The 14,340-nt window shown below is 36.7% G+C and overlaps 1 protein-coding gene across 4 annotated transcripts in view; it reads left to right on the forward strand.

Annotated features, from left to right (window-relative positions):
• LOC117925076 (tRNA-specific adenosine deaminase TAD2) overlaps window positions 1-14,340 on the forward strand; it is a 74,912-nt gene that overhangs the window by 26,192 nt on the left and 34,380 nt on the right. For all 4 annotated transcript variants that reach the window (XM_034843902.1, XM_034843903.1, XM_034843905.1 and 1 more), the window contains exon 4: window positions 6,164-6,230. In XM_034843902.1, the coding sequence (XP_034699793.1) occupies window positions 6,164-6,230 (67 nt within the window). The remainder of the gene's footprint in view (window positions 1-6,163; window positions 6,231-14,340) is intronic.

Below are 14,340 nucleotides of genomic sequence, written 5' to 3' on the forward strand. Positions count from 1 at the left end.
TCAAATGAGTGGGAGCTTTCCTTTCCTCAAAGCCTTCAAGAAGTTTTTCCTAGAAGAACTTCGGATCATTGGTCGATTGTTTTGGAAACCAACCAGTTCAAGTGGGGCCCAACACCTTTTAGGTTTGAGAATATGTGGTTGCAACATCCTAGCTTCAAAGAGTGCTTTAAAAGTTGGTGGAGAGGTTTTCAAGGAACTAGGTGGGAAGGCCACAAGTTCATGAGGAAATTACAATTTGTTAAGGCCAATTTGAAAGAGTGGAATATGGTTTCTTTTGGATGCTAAACGAAAGGAAAAAAAGCATTCTGAAAGATATAGCTAACCTTGATGTCATTGAGCAAGGTGGGGGTCTCAGTTCTGAACTTTTAATTCAAAGAGCTTTAAGACAAGAGGAGTTAGAGGAATTAATCTTGAGGGAAGAAATTTATTGGAGACAAAAAGCCAGGGTGAAATGGGTTAAGGAAGGGGATTGTAACTCTAAAGGTTTTTCATAAAGTGGCTAATGGAAGGAGAAATAGGAAATTTATCAAGGTGTTGGAAAATGAAAGAGGAGTAGTGTTGAATAATTCAGAGAGCATCACAGAGGAGATTTTACATTACTTTGAAAAGCTCTACTCGGGTCATATTCGTGAGCCATGGAGAGTTGAAGGCTTAGATTGATCCCCTATATTTGAAGAGAGTGCGTCTAGATTGGACTCCCCTTTTACTGAAAAAAAAATTCATAAGGCCATTTCTCAGTTGGATAGGGATAAAGCGCCAGGTTCTGATGGCTTTACCATTGCAGTGTTTCAAGATTGTTGGGATGTGATTAAGGAGGATTTAGTGAGAGTGTTTGCGGAGTTTCACAGTAGGGGGATCATCAATCAAAGCACTAATGCCTCCTTCATAGTTCTGTTGCCCAAGAAAAGCGTGACAAAGAAAATCTCAGACTTTAGACCTATTAGTTTGATCACTAGTCTTTACAAGATAATAGCCAAAGTTTTATCAGGATGTCTAAGAGGGGTATTACACGAAACTATTCATTCTACTCAAGGCGCTTTGTTCAAGGGAGACAAATATTGGATGCAGTTCTCATAGCCAATGAGATAGTGGATGAGAAAAGACGTTCAGGGGAGGAAGGAGTCGTTCTCAAAATCGACTTCGAAAAGGCTTACGATCATGTGAGTTGGGATGTTTTGGATCATGTGTTGGAGAAGAAGGGGTTTAGTCCTAGATGGAGGAAATGGATGAGAGGCTGTTTGTCCACGGTATCTTTTGCAGTCTTAGTGAATGGAAACGCTAAAGGGTGGGTCAAGGCATCTAGAGGCTTAAGACAAGGCGATCCTTTATCCCTTTTTTTGTTTACTTTAGTAGCAAATGTACTGAGCAGGATGTTGTTGAGAGTAGAGGAAAGAAATTTGTTAGAGGGTTTCAGGATGGGTCGGAATGGTACAAGGGTGTCCCATTTGCAATTTGCAGATGATACCATATTCTTTTCTAACACTAGTGAGGAAGATTTGTAGACTCTCAAGAGTTTATTGCTAGTGTTTGGGCAAATTTCTGGGCTTAAGGTTAACCTTGACAAGAGTAACATTTATGACATCAATCTTGAACAGAATCATATTTCTAGGTTGGCCAAATTGCTAGATTGCAAGGCTTCTGGATGGCCTATTCCCTACTTGGGTCTCCCTCTGGGAGGGAATCCCAAGGCTTGTGGCTTTTGGGATCCTGTGATTGAGAGGATCTCGAAAAGATTAGATGGGTGGCAAAAGGCTTTTCTATCTTTTGGAGGTAGGATAACTCTTATCCAATCTTGCCTCACCCACATGCCTTGCTACTTCCTTTCCTTGTTTAAGATACCTGCTTCAGTGGTTGCAAAGATTGAGAGATTGCAAAGGGATTTTTTATGGTCAGGGGTTGGGGAAGGAAAAAGAGATCATCTTGTTAGCTGGGATGTAGTGTGAAAGCCGAAGGCAATAGGGGGTTTGGGATTTGGAAAGATAGCTCTAAGGAATGTCACACTCTTAGGGAAATGGTTGTGGAGGTACCCTAGGGAGGGTTCAGCTCTATGGCATAAGGTTATTTCAAGCATTTACGGATCACACTCTATTGGATGGGATGCCAACACAATAGTAAGATGGTCACATCGTTGTCCTTGGAAGGCTATTACACAAGTCTTTCAAGAGTTTTCCAAGTTTACTCGGTTTGTGGTAGGAAATGGGGATAGAATTCGGTTCTGGGAAGACTTGTGGTGGGGGGATCAATCTTTGGGTTTCCAATATCCAAGACTATTTAGAGTAGTCACGGATAAAAATATTCCCATTTCTTCAATTCTCGAATCTACTCGTCCCTTCTCTTAGAACTTTAACTTTCACCGCAACCTATACGATCCTGAGATAGAAGATTTAGAAGGTCTCATGCGATCACTTGATTGTTTGCATTTGACATTTTCGGTTCCAGATGCGAGATCCTGATCTTTATCTTCTTGAGGACTTTTTACAGTCAAATCTTTCTTTCTTGCCTTATCTCATTGCTCTGATTCTCCTCCAGTTTTCCCTACTAAGTTCGTTTGGAATTCTCAGGTCCCTTTCAAGGTTAAGTCCTTTGTCTGGTTGGTGGCACACAAGAAGGTAAATACTAATGACTTGCTACAATTGAGAAGACCTCACAAAGCCCTTAGTCCGGATATTTGTAAGTTGTGCATGAGGCATGGAGAATCAACAGATCATCTTTTCCTACATTGTTCTTTGACATTGGGGTTATGACACAAATTATTTCAGTTAGCCAGGATAGATTGGGTTCCCCCGAGGAGCATTTCCGATATGCTATCCATCACTTACAATGGCTTTGGTTTATCGAGGAGAGGGATAGTTTTATGGCAAACTGCGTGCATAACTTTAATTTGGGTTGTGTGGCGGGAGAGAAATGCGAGGATTTTTGAGGATAAAGCAAGGAATCCAGAGAGTCTTTGGGATTCTATTTTTTTCCTTGCTTCTCTTTGGGCTTTTTGTTCCAAGGTTTTAAGGGAACCCCCCTTATTGTGTTACAACTTGATTGGTTAGCGGCGTGTAATTCCGATGGGTTGGTTTAGCCTAGAGTAGTTGTTCGTTATTACAGTGTATTTTCTTATTTTTGGTTTCTTGTAGACTAGTTTTCTTTGGTGGGAGGATTCCTCATCCTTCTCTTGTACTTCTTTTTTCTATTAATATACTCCTTTGTTGTTTCCTATCAAAAAAAAAAAAAAAAAAGTGATCGGATTGTGCAGTCCCTTGAGAAAAGATTAACTGTACTCATTGTCTATGTTGATGGTATTATTGTGATAGGTGATGGCTTTGAAGAGATTCACCAATTGAAGAGTAGGTTGGCCAAGGAATTTGAAATAAAAGATTTGGGAGATCTCATATACTTTCTTGGCATTGAAGTAGCTAGATCAAAGAACAGGGTCTACGTATCTTAAAGGAAATATATACTTGACTGACTTGATGAAATGGGCATGTTAGGATGTAAACCTGGGGATGCTCTTGCTGATCTAAACCAAAAATTAGTAGCCAAAGAAGGTAGTGTTCCCATAGAGAAATGGAGATGTCATAGGCTTGTGGGAAGATTGATTTATCTATCTCATACTTGGTCAGGCATGGTATACTTTGTTGAAGTTGTAACCAGTTCCTGAATGCTTCCCTTGAAGCACATGGATGCTGTGATGAGGATCCTAAGGTATCTAAAAGCTACCGCAGGGAAAGGACTTTTATTTTCAAAGAATAATCATTTGCATATTGAAGGTTATACAGATGTGGACTGGTTGGGTCATTGACTGACAAAATATCAACTAGCAGCTACTGCACCTTTGTTGGAGGTAATTTGGTAACTTGGAGGGGTAAAAGGCAACTAGAAGGGCCGAGGTTGAGTTCCATGCAATGGCCCTAGGAATTTGTGAACTTATGTGAGTTAAGACTCTATTAAGGAGATTGTGGAACCTACTAAACTTCAACTGGTAGATTTGTTTTCTAAAGGAATTGCAGGACCAAGTTTCAAGTCTATGGCAAGCAAGCTGAGCATGCAAGAAATCTTCGAACCAGCTTGAGGGGGGGTGTTAGAGCACAATTACTTAATTCTAAGGATATGATTGATTGTTATTTTCTTACCTTGTATGTTCCTAGTAATTAGATGTTAGATGTAGTTGTAGAATCTCAGCCTGATTTGGTAACTATTCTGTATATATATATGTGTGTGTGAGTGTGATTATGCAGAATTGATTCTGACCATTACCTCTTACTCATTTTAGTGGAAGAAACTAGAGTCACCATGGTTCTGAAATTTTGTATGCTCAGCTTTTCCAGAAAATAATTTTACATTAAAAGCGACCAAAGTTCTGACTGAAGTTAAAGTTCAAAACTCTGTATGTCTAGATTGAAGTTTTGGTTTTAATCTGCAGTGAAAGAATTGACTCACTTCATTAATTGTCTAAAGCTGAAATCAAACTGGGAGTTAGAAGCCTTGAAAGTAGGTTGTTGAGGATTCAAACGTAGTTAGTTTTTTTACACTGTTTTTTCCAATCATGTATCTTAATTCTTTTTTTATTTATTTTATCAGAAGCAATGAATTCATTGTTATAAATTATAGTTACAAAAAGGACAAGAAATCCTTCCAAAACCTGATCAAGAAAAAGGAAAATAAGTGAAACTTACTCCAAATCATAACTAAATAAACTGCAGATCAAAACTAGGAGAAAAACCAATGAATGCTCCCAAAATTCCATATAACTTAGGAGGGTAAAAAGCTCCTACAAAAGAAACCAGGTGCTTGACTGCTCCTTGGCTAAAAGATTAGAGACCAAGATTAATGGCATCTCAATTTTATTTATTTATTTATTTTCTTTCTGATAGGCAACAAAAATAGCATCTGAAATGTCTAGTGACATCCCAAAATAGTATTTTTTTTATTACTACTGTTGTTGTGATTACTTATTGTTAAGTTTATTTCTATTATTTTATTGTTTTATTATTTTTGTTTTGTTGGGGAATGGGGGTTTGTAGGGCTTCCTTTTGTTTTACCAATATCTGAACAAAAGCCTGTTAGTGAGACTAGCCAGTTCCCTAGAATGTGAGCATGAGCTTAGTCATAATGTAGATAAGCTGTGTCTGAGCTTCAAACAAAGCTTGATTGCACTTAGCCTGGTTTTGGTATTGGGATGGACTTTGCTTAAATAAAGCATGGCCCTTTTCTTTACTATTATAGTTATAGGTCATAGTTTTTGGAATCTGCATATTATTTGCAGAGGAAGTATGTGCTCTTATTTTCACTACTATATGTGTTATAATTTAGTCTTATATTTTATGGGATTTGTTTTTAGTTATCAACTTTAAGATGTATGGCCTTGGGGTCCTATTCTGTCCAATGATGGCACTATTATGGGCAGCAAGCTTAAAAAGGATCTAAACCAAGCCTGGGGTTCATAAACTATGATGAGTTGAGCTGAGTCAATCTTATGCCTACCTATGGTATAGAAAGCCTGAGTTGAGACTGAGCCTGAGTCCATATTGCAATTCCAAGCCTAGCTACTGGGCTAAGTGTCACGATCTGCTCAAATGACCCTCCCCATGGGCTGAGCTTAGGAAAAGATAGTCCGTGACATAAGGCTGACTTAAACTACTACTTAAAAGGTTTTGTCACCCAATGCCAGGTCATTTATCTGCGTATTTGTTGGTGGTGAATGGAAAGTTGTAATGTGATAAGGTTTGCCATTATTGTACCACTATTATGCCAATCTATCAAAAAAAAAGTTGTAATGCAGGCTCTATTGTGGGGTTGGTGGGTGGTTTTGTTATGAACTTGAACTTTTACTTAAATCTAAGCTTAAATTGTTATAAATCTTTTCATCTCACATGGTAAGTTATAGTGAAGCTCTATCAGTCTATTGTTAGAGCTGGTGGGTGGTTTACTTGAGTTTACACTTTGAGAAGCTTTACAAATTGTAACATATAGTTTATCCTCATATCTTGTGGTCAGACACATGTAGCTAGGTTCAAGACTCTGTTCAAAGTAGTTGTTGAGCCAACTGATAATTGTCTTGTATTTTTGTTTTTCTTTTCTTTTCTATTTTTCCTTTGGAAGATTTTGTTTCTTGCTTAGTATTGGAGTATGGTGTTGTATTTCTCCTCATTCAATCCTTCATTCAATTGACCAGCTGCGTGATTGTTGAGGACGGGAAGCTCATTGCCACAGGAAGAAATCGAACTACTGAAACACGAAATGTATACCCATCTGATGCCTTGTTTTCTCTTTCCTATCACATTTCCTAAGTACAATGCACTATGTTTGGTTTCATTATTCTGCTGACCATTTGATGCCTTGTTTTTCCAAGTTGGTATCCTTAATTACATTTTTCTTTTCTTTAATTGAAGAAACAATTGTATGCTTCTATATGATTCTATTTACAAACTTCAGATTCCATCTTCATAGGCAGATCATGAAACATGAACCTAATGCCTGATCATTTTGTTGTATACCATATAGAAATATGATTGGAATTACTTGTGCCAAAGAAAGTTACCCTTTATGAGATTGGTTTTGGGATGCCAAAGAAAGAGATTCTAGTCTTTCTCTTGAGGAAATCAAGGCTAGAAGAGGGGTAGTGGAGGATTTCAGTAAGTGGGCAAGAATGGAAGAGACCAGTTGGAGGCAAAAATCAAGAGAATTATGGTTGAAAGGAGATAAAAACTCAAAGTTCTTCCACAAAATGACTAATGCCTGAAGAAGAAGGAATTTTTTGTCTTCTATCAAAGTGAATGTAAGAAGGTTGATCGAGGAAATTGAGATAAAAGATGGGGCGGTTAATGTGTTTGAGAGCATTTTGTCAGAGGTAGGGGATTGGAGATTGAGTAGTAGCGGTTGTCTTTTTCCTCTTTGGACAACGAAGATTCAAGGTCCCTTAAGAAATCTTTTTCAGGAAGAGGTTCTTTCAACTCTCTCTAGTTTGTGTGGGGATAAAGCTGCTGGTTCGGATGGGTTCATAATGGCTTTTTGGCAATTTTGTTGAGACGTTATCGGAAGGAAAGTAATGGGCTTCTTTGCAGAGTTTCATGATTTGGGTCTAAAAGAAGTTTAAACGCCACTTCTATTGTGGCTATTCCTAAGAAAGGGGGTGTAGAGGATTTAAAGGACTTTTGCCCTATTAGTTTGGTGGGGGGACTTTATAAGCTCCTAGCTAAAGTTTTGGCTAACAGATTTATTAGGACACTTTTATGTATTGACAATTTTGTTCCTTTCTCTTTTGACATAGGAACCTTTTTAGATAGTGACTTATTCTCCATTGAAGATTCGAGGTTGCTATTTATTCAATCGAATTGTCACATGTAAGTCTGAAAAGGTTTGTTAGAGGCAAGTTAGTTAGTGTTTATTTATTTATTTATTTTAAATGAGGCAGGGTTGGATAGAAAGTTTCAAAATTGAGTTAAAATGCCTTAATTAAATTTTGGCAACTTAAAGATTTTATTTTTAAAAAAATTATTTTCTTTATTAATTTTTAGAAAGTTGATATTTTATTTTTGAAGAAATTTTTTTTCTTAATTAATTTTTGGAAAGTTGATATTTTATTTTTTAAGAAAATTCCGTTTCCAACCCTCTAGGTTCTTAAGCCTATATACACCCTACCTAAATATGTTTTTGGGTTGGATGCTTTGAGAGAATTAACTTTAACTTGTCTTATCATTCCCAAACTTTCAACAAAGAATTCATCGATTGAATTCTAAGTTGTTGGAAGGACTTGCATCCCCTCAGTGGCTGAGGTGAATCAACTAGAGCATTGGAAGTGTTGCGTTGCAGACGTGGATTATGATATGGGCACTGGAGAGTAAGTCTTTAGGGTAAAACTATCAAGTAAATTTGTTTACTTTAATCTCATATAGTGGATTATTAGATTAAAGGTCTTAGACCCTATAGTTTTTTATCTCTACAGTTGGTGTGGGGGGTTTCCATGTAAAATTGATTGTCTCGTGTGTGATTGTGATTTTATTGTTTATTCATATTCTCATATAGGATTCAGTTGATTTAAAATGGCTTAGATAGGTTAAATTGGGTAAAGAACTTTCAACTCACAAATTAAATTTTTTTTATTTTCACCCATTCATCTCCCTTTCGGTGTTAACTTACTGAGGTAAACGATTTTTAGGATTGAAAAGAGTGGTGGGAAAAGTGGCATCAAATTCCCAACATGCTTTTATTGAGGGTAAACAAATTTTAGATACTATCCTTATAGCAAATAAAACTATTGACTCAAGGTTAAAAGGCTTAGAAAGTAGGGTGATATGCAAGATGGATATTGAAAAGGCTTATGACCTTATGAATTGGGGTTTCTTGGTAGCAATCATGGAAAAAATGGGTTTTAGGGCTAAGCGGGTAAGTTAGATGAGGTGGTGCATCTTTTCAGCTCACTTTTTTATTTTGATTAATGGGACCCTAACAAGTTTTTTCCAAAGTTCTAGAGGCCTAAGATAGGGAGACCCTCTTTCCCCTTTCCTTTTCATTATGGCAATGGAGGCGCTTTCCTATATTTTGAAGGGGGCAATGGAAGGGAGCTTTTTAGAGAGCTTCTTAGCTAGTAGGAGAGGAGGTATGGGTATGGTAGTGTCTTATCTTTTATTTGCTGATGATATGTTAATTTTATGTGACTCTAATAAGGAACATTTGGAGTTCTTTAGTTGGGCTTTCATGTGGTTTAAGGCGATTTCTGATTTTAAAAAATAATTTGGATAAAAGTGATTTGATCCTAGTGGGGAAGGTTTCTAATTTTGAGGATTTGGGTTGGGCGTTGGGGTGTAAAGTGAGCTCTCTTCCTTCCTCTTATTTAGCCCCCCCATTGGGAGCCTCTTTTAAATCTTTGCGGGTTTGGCACATAGTGAAGGAGAGATTTCGGATACGACTTATAATGTGGAAGAGACAGTACTTATCAAAAGGAGAGAGATCGACTTTGGTAAAAAGCACTCCTTCTAGCTTGTTAATCTACTACATGTCTTTATTTGTAATCCCTCATAAGGTGAGTTTAACATTGGAGAAGATTAAATGGGATTTTCTTTGGAGGAAAGGAGAGCTCCAAAGTAGGCTTGATCTGGTGAAGAGATCATTAGTCTACATGGATAAAAAGGATAGGGACTTGGGTATTAGAAATTTATCTACTTTGAATAAGACCCTTCTTGGAAAATGGTGTTGGAAATTCACATATGAGAATTGAGTCTCTCTAGAAGCAGGTGATTATAGGCATGTGTGGGATGGAAAAGGGGGTGTTAATGTTTTGGAGTTTTGAGGGAAGGTTATGGTCTGGGTCTTTGGAGGGCTATTAGGAGCAAGTGGATGGAGTTTAACAAAAGGGTTGAATTTAGGGTGGGAAATAGTAGAGGGGTGAGATTTTGGAAGGATAGGCGGTGTGATGAGGATTTCCGAGATGGGGCTTTCCTTGAATTGTTCTCAACAGCCTTCGTTAAATATGCTTGGGTAGACCAAATGTGGGAGTAGTTAAGGGAAGTAGGTTGTTGGAGTCTAATAATGTTCACAAGACAAAATAATGATTGGGATATGAGAGAGGTGGAAGCTTTTTTTGGAAGGTTGCAAGGGCAAGTGATTAGAAGGGATGTTGAAGATGTCACGATTTGGTGGATGTCAAAGGAAGACATTTTTACAATTAAACCCTTTTATTCTTCCTTAGCAATTTGTAGGCTGATCAGACATTGTGTGGAACCCTTGGGTCCCGATGAGGGTTCACCTTTTTGCTTGAGGAGCTTTATGGGAAAGAATTCTAACTATGGATTAGCTAAAAAGAAGGGGTTGGTGTTTATCGAGCTGGTGTTATTTGTGTAAAGGAGAGGAAGAATCAATAAATCATATCCTCTTTCATTGCCTTAAAGCATTAATGCTTTAGCAGCTAATTTTTTTTGCTTTGTTTGATGTTCTATAGGTAATGCCACCTTCAGTGAATGATGTCCTTCTTAGCTGACATGGAGCTTTTGTAGGGAAGAAAAGGAAGAAGGCGTGGAGAGTAGCTCTTTTGTGCTTATTTTGGACTTTATGAAAAGAGAGAAATCAAAGAGTCATTGAAAATTCTGAAATGGTAGACCAAGTAATTGTATGGTCCTTTATGTAAATGTTCTTAGAATCGGTCAAGGTACTTTTAGGTTTTAGCTTCTTGTCATTATTTGATTTTATTGTTTGGTTAGGTTGTAGGTGAGACGGGGGTGTTGTTCTTTGTGTATCCCTCTTCATTTTTGGCTTTAGGTGCCTTTTATACATCATGTATACTTTTGTGCATCCTTTGTTAGGCGCTTTTAATACAATTGCTTTTATCCACCAAAAAAATATTTGTGAATTAATAGGGTTCAATTACACAATGAATTCTTTCTATAATTAGTCTTGTATGGTTATACTCGTAATAGTTGTCTACGTAGTTATTCTATTTAATTCCTAGAAAGCAGATGTGTAATTAGTCTAGGTTAATTTTTCCTTATTTGTCTGTTTTTGTCAACTCTCTTGTATTTTAAACAGCCCTGTAAATATTCATAGTCAATAGATAGAAGAAGCAACTACAATAAGTGAGAAGCAATTATTGACCTTGTTTTTTCATTTAAAACATAGCCATCCAACATTTTTCGTTTCATTTTTCTTTTGATCAATCAGCTAAAACCCTCTACGAATATATGGGAGTAAAAAGAATTGTTGACAGAGCCAATCAAACACCTTTCCTTATAAATGAAAACAAATGTGGAGAGATACATGCCCATATCAACATCTTCCATTTCTCTCAAAATCCATACACTATAAGATGCATGAAGAAGTCCTTGTTGATATCATATGTGTCTTTTGAATATGCGATTTACAGATAATCACTCTATCAAGCCTTTAGAGTCTCAAAGAAGGCTAGTTGGATATCCACTTCCTTAAATGAAAAAACTTAACCTAAAGCTAAGGTTTGTCCCCACTTCCATTTCTCTTCAAAAACTAAAAGACCTTGGAGATATGAGGAAGACTAGTTGACATAATCTTAGGGGTTTTGGAATTCTTAATTTACAAACAAGCTCCCATTCACCTAATTAACCAAACTTAGAATCCGCCCTCTCATTGGATATTAGATGCCATTCAATGAAGTTGCGTCATTTCAAGCCACTTTGTGCAGATTAGTGCCAAACCTTGGTGAGGAGCTGGCAAAAGCTTCGCACCAAGCTAATGAATCTATGGTTCTTAAGTTTCTATTTTTTGCCCCCTGGTTTTTTGCTCTAAAAGAATAAAAAAGTATTGATGCTTTTCTCAAGCTCACCACTGTCTGAAAGGGCTCCAATGCCCTAGCAATTTATCTGTTGACTTCTTTAAAGGAAGCAACATCTCTCTCTCTCTTTATCCATCTATCTGGTCATAAACAAAAGACCTTAAATCATTGAATAAAATAGAAGGTACAAAGGAGGAAGAGATATCTTTTAGATTTATATACAAGATGATTGAAAAAAAAAAAAAAGATACTTTAACAAACACTAAGGAAGATCACTACTATAGTAGCAAAAGGCAAAAAGAAAAACCAAAATGCTTTTTCAAGGACCCTAGGTAACCAATACATAAAAACAAAGGGCACAATGCTACAAGGGCATGAAATTTTTTTTAAAACCTTAAAAGTTAGAAGCACCATTCTTAGCTAAAAATCTGCTAACTGTTGGGATGAGTGTGGCCTCCACATGAAAGAGCATCCCAACTTTGTGGACAGATCATAGATCCTCCGCATTAGCAAATCCTGCTTTTAAGGGCAGTTTTTTTTCATCATCGTGAAACACAAGACATAACTATAACCATGTGATCCTCACCTAAATTTTTTTCGAACCAATAAACTTTGCCTGGGTCTATCCTTCTAGTAGTGTATTCACCTCCACCTTTGTAGATAGATCCACCTAGCTGACATGGAAAAAGCTTAAAGCACACTTCTTCCTTTTTTTTTTTTTTTCAAAAATAAAATATCTTATAGAAATTCAAAATTGTTAGTGCAGTAGGCTACGTAGTTTAAGTTAGGCAATTTTGTTCCATTCATCTTGGCTTAGAACTTTTCTAGATTTATGTGTCTTACTCTATTGAAGATTCAAGGTTGTTGCATGATCAACTAGGATGACACAAGTAAGTATAGAGAGGTCCGAGGCTAATTGGGTTCAATTATGGCATGAAGTGGGCATTAGGTTTTAAATTGGGTGAAAAGGATTTTAAAATTGACTTTAAAACCTTGTTCGAGTGCTTGGAGTCCTCAAGTGCTAGACAACGCTCCTAAGGGCGCTCAAGTGCTCATGCCGGAATTCCAAATTCTGGAATATTTCTTTTTTCCATATTTTAAATTAATTTTATTTTGAAAAACTTTAGATTCTGTCCACTAGGTATTTTTCCTTATAAAATACCATGTCAAAAAGGTTTCTTGCTTTGCGATGCAAACTTTGGAAAACTTGAGTATTAGACTTCCTGCATCCCAAACTCTTAGAAGTTTGGTTTCTCCTTGGGTTTGTGAAGAGATTTGCACCCACCTAAGCTTTGAGGTAGTCCACTAGGTGTGTGTGTGGTGTTGTGTCACAAACATGAAGATTAATGGAGATTTGTGTTTTGACGGTCTCTAACCCCATGGTTTTTGCATCTGCATAGTCTCTGGGAGACCATGTGGGTGGTTTTCCACGTAAAAAGTCATTGTGTTATGTATGATTGTTTTTCCTTCTCATTTCCTAATATTAAAAGAGGAATTAAACTAAAATAATTTTGACCATAAATAAATAAACACCCATTAACCCCTCTTTAGGTGTGTCATAATTGAGATCTCTAAACTTTCATTTGGTATTAGAGCATTTTTTTTTTTAAAATCAAATTTTCTCGATCCTAGTAGGTCTAAGTTATGGAACCACAAAGGGTTAGATCTTTGATAAATAACCTGCCTTATTTCGATGGCAACAACCATCCACAATAGAAGGCTTATACAAAATTTTTCTTAAAAATGCAAGGAAAATGAGTTTGGAGCTTGGTGGAATTTGGATGGAGGTCGCCATTGAAATTGGATGGTGTTGGAAGATCTATAGGAGAAGTCAAGCCCAAACAAGAATGAGATAAACTAGCAAACGAGGGTAGTGAAGTAAATGCTCAAGCTTTCTATAATATCTTTAATGGGATTAGTCCTGATGAATTTTGTAGGATAGCCACATTTAAGTGTGTTAAAGAAGCCCAAGATATTCTCTTAGTCACTCATGAAGGCACTTTAGCTGTGAAGTTGTCCAAAATTCAAATGTTCACCGCCAAGTTTGAGAGCATAAGAATGCAAGAAGATGAAACCTTATATGTATTCTATTATGAACTAAGTGACGTTATCAACTCAAGCTTTAACCTTGGGGAGAAAATTCTAGAGTGTAAAGTATTAAGAAAGATATTGAGATCTTTCTCTGAGAGATTCAAACCTAAGGTTATTGTTATTGAAGAAAACAAGGAAATTGATTCTATGAGAGTTGATGAACTTGTGGGATCCCTTCAGATATATGGAACATCACTTTCGAGTTAGAAGAAATCTCTAAAAATTGATAATAGATACATTAAGATAACTATTACATATGAATCTCTAAAAAATGATAATAGTGTGTTAAATGAAGAGAAAGTAAATTGTTTTGAAAAGAATTGTTTTCTAGAGAATGAACATAGACATCTACTTGAGAGAAACAATGTTCTATCTCTAGAAATTGAACAACAAAGAAAAGAGGTTGCCTCTAAAAATGAGATCTTCCACCCAAGGACTTAGGTCTTGAATGAGATTATTAGTAAAAGTAAGTCTCTTGGAGACAGAGAGGCCTAGGCTATGTAAACAAGGTTGAAACTCCTATTAGTGGAGAAACAATCTTTGTTAAGGGCAAAGAGGAAACTCCCAACCCTATAGCCTCCTCTAGCACATCACCCTAATGCTCAATATGCAAAAAGTCAGGAAACACTCAAAATAGGTGTTTTAGTATGCTTTTCGATAGGTATCAAAGTCACTTAAATAGGTTAGTGAATCGATCTAATTTCCTTAAAAATCATATTTTGAAATAAGAAAAGGAAAGAAGCCTAACGCTAAGTATAGGAATAAGAAAAGCCCTCCTATCACACCTAAGATTAAACAAGTGTGGTGAGAAGAGATAGACCTAAGTGTAATATGATGTTCACCGTTTTTAAAGCCAGAGCCCCTGGTGAATGGTATTTCAATAGTGGTTTCTCTAATAGAGAGAGAGAAACCACTATTGAAATACTATTCACGAGGGGCTCTGGTTTCTCTAAAATGAAGGAGCTGAAGCAAAAAATCAAAGTTTGGAATAGGGAGGTGTTTGGAAGACTGGAAGTTAATAA

This window comes from Vitis riparia, chromosome 11 (assembly GCF_004353265.1).
Source record: "Vitis riparia cultivar Riparia Gloire de Montpellier isolate 1030 chromosome 11, EGFV_Vit.rip_1.0, whole genome shotgun sequence".
NCBI classification, from domain to species: Eukaryota; Viridiplantae; Streptophyta; class Magnoliopsida; order Vitales; family Vitaceae; genus Vitis; species Vitis riparia.